General features: G+C 39.0%; 1 protein-coding gene across 1 annotated transcript; it reads left to right on the top strand.

Annotated features, from left to right (window-relative positions):
• Nucleotides 1-259: 259 nt before the first annotated feature.
• Nucleotides 260-1690, top strand: LOC115229780 (protein kintoun-like). Its single transcript, XM_029800076.1, has one exon. The coding sequence runs from the start codon at nucleotides 260-262 to the stop codon at nucleotides 1688-1690; it is 1431 nt and encodes a 476-aa protein (XP_029655936.1).
• The last annotated feature ends 5555 nt before the right edge of the window (nucleotides 1691-7245 follow it).

Raw genomic sequence — 7245 nt, forward strand, 5'->3', positions numbered from 1 at the left:
GTAAAAATGATCTGTGAATAGGTGACATGTAGCCAGCATGGGACGCGACATATTATCTTTAATAATATTAATTTAAAATAAATTTTGAACATACAGTTCGGAAGTCGAAACCGCAAAAAAGATTCTCGGGGCCGCACTTCCATACACGTGCTTTAGACATTTAAACGGAATTTATATATAATGATAACCTTAAATAAGCATCTAAATTAATTTTTTAAATCGGTTAACCTAAAAAGAAAAGAATACTAATTTTGTTGATATGGTATTTATGGATGGTCTCTCTAAGGATGAGTTGAACAGTATCGCAAAAGCTTTAAAAAACGAAAAATTTCGCAATTTACTTGCCGAGTACGCAGAGGAACTCAAAGACCCCGAAAACCGGCGTCGGTACGAAGAGGAAATAACCGAATTGGAAAAACAGCGAGGACGAGACATTCAGTTCATACTCCCCGAACCAGGGTTCTGTCTTAAAGCTCGTTCCAAAGATTCCGATACAATCTTCTATATCAACATGTCTTCCAACAAAGACATCCAAAAGCCATCCTGTCGTAGAGAGCGGGCAAATCAGTCCGGGGCTACGTGGTCGATACCCCACTCCATTTTCAAACCGAAAGAGGGAACGACTCCGAATCTCAAACAATGCACAATTGTGGACGTCGTCTTTCACCCCGACACTATTTCTCTCTCCAGGAACGCAGCCTTCAGTAAAATGGCCATTCAGGTGGCTATTGAGAGCATCAACAAGGCTTTTGATCTCCGAATCGACCCCCGATCGGCCAAATCACTTAAAATTCTTTACAAGGGGACCCCCACTGCCTCCATCATAAACAAGGACGGCTCCAACCGTCCTGTTGACCCGCCAACACTCGAAGAATTGCTTCCAAATAATCCTAAATGTATTCCGACGGAAAATAACCAGCCGACTCGGCCAGAATTCCAAATCAAATATCGTTCGAAGGTCGAGTTGAGGGATTATGACCGACTCAGCACTCCCGCAGACCGTAGTAGGCCAAATGAACTCCAATTGACCGTTTTCCTTCCCAACGTGACCAGTGCGGGGGATGTGGACTTGGAGATATTCGAGAGACATGCAGTCCTCTCAGCTCCACCACCCCTTAATTATGACCTCCATATTCCTTTTAAACAGTCAGTTGACGAGGACAAGGGCAGGGCTGTGTTCGACAAGACACACAAAAAATTGATCGTCACCCTTCCAATCGTCTACAAGGATTTACCCCCTCAGCACCCTCCAATTGTCTCTGAAATACAACCAGAAGAGAACGAGCCAGTCTCTGACGTGCCTATAGAAGAACCCCCTGTTTTATTGGGAAAAGAAATTGATCAAATTAGTCGGGAAATGCCTATTTTTGACAGTCGACTGGAGGATGATGGATTGTACCTCATATTGAGGACACCAGGAGTGTCTCCAGACAATCTGACCGTAGAAGTGAGTGAAGAGAATAGACTGTGTGTACTCCTCACCTCCTTGGGTCAGGGAGGGTTCCCGCTTTATTACAAACTCGCTCTCTCTGTTGAAGGGGCCACATGCCTTTCTTACAGAACAGACATTTCTCAAGATAATGTCCTCCTTGTAATTTTGTATACTGCGGGAGAACAAGTGCCGGTGATCCACTATGGTCCTTCATTTGAGAATCTCTCATTGGTTAGTCCTCCTTCTAATGGTGTGTAGACTCTGAATCCTTCCACAAATATAACAGTGGAACCCCCCGACTCGGAGGGCAATGTATCTTCCTTAGCCTCAGATGGATTCACAGTGAGCAAATCTGGTTTCTCCTACCCGAGGTCGTATTCCGAGTGTGAGCCGCCTAAAAGGTACAACTCCCTCAGTCCATTTTAGAGAGAAGAAGGTGTCGTTCTGTACTTCTGCCCACCAATTATCCTACGATACTAAGTCTGCCGTCTCCAGATTGTTTGTGGATCCAAAGCCTCGAATGTCTAAACGAGAGAGGAGGAATTCCAATTTGACTGTAAGGAATTGCTTCTTTGTTATTCGACAGGAAAAAAAACAGATTTCTAAGATTGTCAAGACTCCGTTGAACGACGTGGGGAAAGAAGAAAGTTGCCTTTCAACTGAGCCTCGTAAGTTGGTGTCGATTGGCAAGTTTGACATTTCCAACGAAATTGCTTTCGAACTGGACAATGACTGATTTGTTTTTAAGACACAATGTTTTCCTCACAGTGAGGATGACAGTTTGTCTTTCCTTTGGATAGGCTTGGGGATATGTTTTGGCATAGTTTTTTCTGTATTTCAATTTGTTGAGTTTGTTTCTATGTCCGGGCACTTAGAGACGTGGCTGATTGCCCATATACTTTTTCCCGGGAGCATTAATTAGAAGAATCGATATTTAATTAGAAAAGTGGAATATTTATTTTCCAGCATACATGACTATTATAATAACAACTATCACGATGAGGACACCAATGCAGATTATCTTTTTCTAAAAAAAGTGTTTACTCCAAACTCACTCGCCTCGCACTGCTTTGGAATCCCACGGCCTTTTTGGTGTCATTCCTGGCGGATTCCACATAGTCGACGGCCTGGTCTACGTTGTATTCCAACCGGTCTAATATTTCTCCCTGCGAAGAGTTCGCTGACTAGTCAACCTGACACTCCACCAACTGGGCGATGTCGCTAAACATTTCGGTGACTTCATTAATGCTTTTTTCCAGTTTGAGAATGTCTTTGTGACGGGCCTCGACGTCATTTAGCAGTTTCTTGTCCTGGTCGGTCACAATCTAGTGCTGAGGCAGTATCCTCACGTTCTGAGTAAAGACTTGGGAATTCCCTGACCGGAGCATGTCCTCCATCTCAATTTCGTCAACAACTTTCCCCGCTGGTGAATGATGGACTATTGGAAACTTATTTGCAGATGTCGTTGGATTCGTTTTTTGCATTTGTCCCTGAAATCAAGTTGGGAGGAGTTGTAGTCGTTCATTAACTCAATGAACCGATTTGATCCCGAGACAAGCTGGGAGTCAAAACACACCAAACCTGCATTTTCTTTATTCGATAATAACTGGATGTGTCATTCGAAATCTCCTCCTGCTCCACGTTGTTTTCCATTTCTCCATTACTCCCACAAATCACAACCTTTCAGTTGTTCGCGGATTTCGCTGGCCGACGACTTAATGTGACTCATAGCCTGGTCCATTCTGACTTTTAGATCTAAGAAGTTGGTTAAATTAATCGAAGCAGCAATCAATTAATTATTCTATTAATAAACCACCTTCTTCATCTCCTGTTGAAACGAGAATTGACTTGTGGATTCTCTTTACGGATTCCACTAAATTTGACATTGCCTCCAGTGCTGCCCATAAATTTCGGACCTTTCGTTTAATATGTTTAGCCTACCTCGTCGGCGAAAACCACCAAGACGTGGTCATCAGCCATCTCGTCGATCACCACACCACTGAGTGACCCGAACTCGATATTTATCATTACATACTTTTTTTAGATCGGGGAGCCTATCTTTTCCCATTCTACTCTATAACTATTTTGCTATTAATACAAAAATGGGTAGCCAATACAAATAAAAATAATTAAAAAATATTATATTTAAATAATATTTTTTAGAATATTCCTGCTACATAATTCTCATTAAACTCCTCTTAGAGATTGGTTTAATCATCTTGAGGAGGAGTCACGATAGTCGTGAAACGAGCTGGCTTTTTCAGAGGATATCGTTCGCGATATTACGTGGAAATTGCCTGTCCATCCGCTCGGCGACTCATCTAATTTAGTTAACTTCTCTATTTTCTTTGGACCTGATTTGAACATTTCATAATAAAAAAAATTTTAAGCATAAAAAAATTTTAAGTATTCTCATTATAATACTTCCAAGTCCCAAAGTCCTGCCTAGATGTGTTCAGAAGTTATATATTTTAAAACGAATTTTTTCTAATAAATCATTCAAGACAGAAATTAAATTTTTTATTAAATTTGTTTACTAAAATATATTAAAAACGTTATATAAACACGCTATGTACTCCCACAAGCACAATAAACATTTCAATACAGTTCTAAGGCAAATTAGGGATACACCATAACCCCAGCCTCGCCAATTTGTAGGAGGCAAACAGACATCTTGACCATTTTTTGGAAGTAAACATTATTTTTGCATAGAGAGCGATGGGCACATAGAGAGCGATGGGAGAGATAGGTTTCCAGATAGATAGTTATTGGAAGAATGCCAAAGACCCGAATTAGTATGGACTTGTCAGACTCAATAGAGGTTTATTTGTTTAATTATATTTGTCTCCGAATTCGCATACTGAATTCTTTTAAAGTCTGTCAATCTAAAAATTTATATAAAGGTAAATTGTAGGACAGATACAATATTATTATGGTTCTCAATGCCACTCTATTTTTAAAATTTAAATAGCAGGAGTTTTTAATTATGCTAAAAAGTAATTTTCTTGCTATATGATTGGGGTCAGCAAATACCGGCTCGCGAAAAATAAAATGGCCCGTGAACAAATTTGATAATACTAAAGCAAATTGGCCCACCAACAAACTTTACTAATTAAAATTGGGCCGCGGGCCATTATTATTTGCACTGTGATAATGTATTATTTGCACTGTGATAATGTAAAATGTATAGAAAAACTGATTAAATTCCCACGTATGCCACACATGAGACTGCTGGCTTGATAATATTTTTCCAGGATGCGCGGTTTCGTGCTATACTCCTGAGAGTATCAAGGTCGTGTCCATTTTCAGCTGTCTTTTAATGCGTTACATACTCAGTTTTTTCACACATCATTTTCAGGAAGCACTTTTCCAGTGCATGGAGAGTAATGTTCAGTAGTTCCTCAAGTGTCGACTTATCATGTGACAGAAAATATACATCGTCGCATAAATCAATTCAGTTATTGACTCAGTCTTCACTAGTTTTCTCAGATCTCTTAGTGCCGTTTTGAGATAGACAATAGTACAAGCGATATGAATCACCTTAGAGTTGTCCAACGTTTGTTTTGAAAGACCTTGATACTACTGACCCCATCTTTACTGTCATCTCGGTGTCTAAGCAGTTCTCAGACCATTCTGATCGAGTCATTGTCAAGAATAATTTTGAAGACTTCCATTAGCTTGTCTCTGCGGATCGCATAAAATGCTTTACTCATATCAATCCCCAATATCGTGGTTGTTATTTCCAACTTCTGAGATATGGCACCCATATTACATCTGCAGTTGATCTCCCAGGCCTAATTCTACTTTGGCTAGCCGAAGATAGTCAGTGACAGGATCTTTAATGCGTTCCAGTGTTAGCTGAGATCTCTTTTGGGGAGTACTTTACCAATTCACCGTTGATGTTGTCTGGACCTGGCGCACGGTTTTTTTAGTTTTTTATTCAAAACTTCAAGATGTGTTATTTTGTTGTTTAAATAACGTTCTTCAACTTTATCGATAGCATCGGTCCTGTCATTGAATTCTCTTTCGAAGTGGCTGGCAAATATATTCGTCATTTTGATTGGGTTTCCAATTGTTTTACCATGTTTGCTGTCGACGACGCAGTTGCCTGGTGGCCGTACATCTGTGCACCATCCTGCAGATCTTCAGAATTTGATATTCAAGAGTTTCATTAAGTTTTCACGTATTTTAAAATTTCTTTCTTGATTGTTCTAGATATTTTCCAACGTTCTCTTTTGAGTTTTCCTTTTCTTTCTGGTCGTTGATGTTTTCAATTTTAAATTAGATGGCCCTTTGCATGTCCTATATCGGACATATTTGGATTTAACAGGTTTAAATGATTTTTCCATGCAGTTATTTCGAATAGATTCCTTCGCAGCTTTGTGAATAAGTTTTTTAATATATCCCAGCTTTTGTTTGGGTCTTTCCCCGTCTCTGTTACATGTAGATTTTTGATGATTGCCTGGGAGTATTTTCTCTCGTAACATCTGATGTAATCAGTTTTCCCAAAATATTTTATTCCGATTGATTCATTCTCTGTTAAAACAGAAAATCCAAAGAATCTTTTCACTTTTAGTCGGGTCATAATGACTTCGTGGTCGCTTATCTCTTGTCCATTTAGGCTCATAAACATATCTTCGCAATGGCCTGCTTTTGCATTCCAGTCACCGGTAATTAGTATAAGGAAGGATTTTGATAGTCATGTAGATTTTTGATAGCATGTGGTAGAAAGAGTGGTTCATGTTTTTCTTCAGTCTCACTTTTTGGGGGCCTAGACATTAACAATGCTGATTATTCAACGCGAGTTGCTCGTAATTTTTTTCGCAGTTTTAGTACACATACGGTCGTTTACACAATAGTATTTGTGAATTAAATTCCAAAAAGTTTTATGAATGCCAAACCTCTGGCTATAATGATGTGATTTTGATGGGTGGAGGATGATTTTGTACTCGTTGTGTATCTCATATAGTTCTGAGACTATTCTTTTCAAACGCCAGTGAAACAAACTCCACGTTGTTCGGGAAAGAGGCGTACTCTGATTTCAGTGTTAATTAATTTTACAAGATTTATGTATTTCCAAAATAATGAAACATTTTTAAAATACATTTTTCATATTCAAAAATATGTTCGAGTCTGTCCATCTTAATTCTCTATTCTAACTTTTTGATTCAAAAAAACTAATAAAAATTCGCTAAATCTAGAATTTAATAATTGAAATAGTTGAAAATAAAATGACACCGTCAAAGCCAAAGAGAGAATAAGTGCATTTTTATCTCTATACTTGGTGTAATGCACGTGCCTAATTCCAAATAATCACTCTTCCTGTGTTAGAGACTTTGAGCTTTGAATTTCTTGACGTATGGTTTAATAGTCCTTTCCTTTTCTAGCTTTTCAGTTTTTCTGGAGATTTAGCCGCTTAAATCTCCGCCTCCTATACATTATCCTTCTCTAAAGCGTCGTTCAATTCTTTTTCATAACATCTGCAACTTTTAAGTGTCTACTTCACCTTAGGTCATTTAAAGCCAAAACGATTTTGTGAGAAAGTATTTTTATTTTTTTTTAAATGTTATATGTAATTAACAAATAGATATTAACTAACTAAATTCCCGGCATCGTAAATGGAAACACAGTTTCCACGTACTATGGCCAAGGAAATCCTTTCGAAAAGCCACTTGGACTCGCGTGGGTCTCCCCGTTTATGGGAGATCATGCGGCCAAGCTTTTTTAGAAAGGAAAGAGACTTTTCGCCGATGACGCCGGAAGTCTCGACGGCGATGGGAGTGAACAGATACCGTTCAGAGAGCTCCTTGTAC

This window comes from Octopus sinensis, unplaced genomic scaffold (genome assembly GCF_006345805.1).
Source record: "Octopus sinensis unplaced genomic scaffold, ASM634580v1 Contig13674, whole genome shotgun sequence".
In the NCBI taxonomy this organism is placed as follows: Eukaryota; Metazoa; Mollusca; class Cephalopoda; order Octopoda; family Octopodidae; genus Octopus; species Octopus sinensis.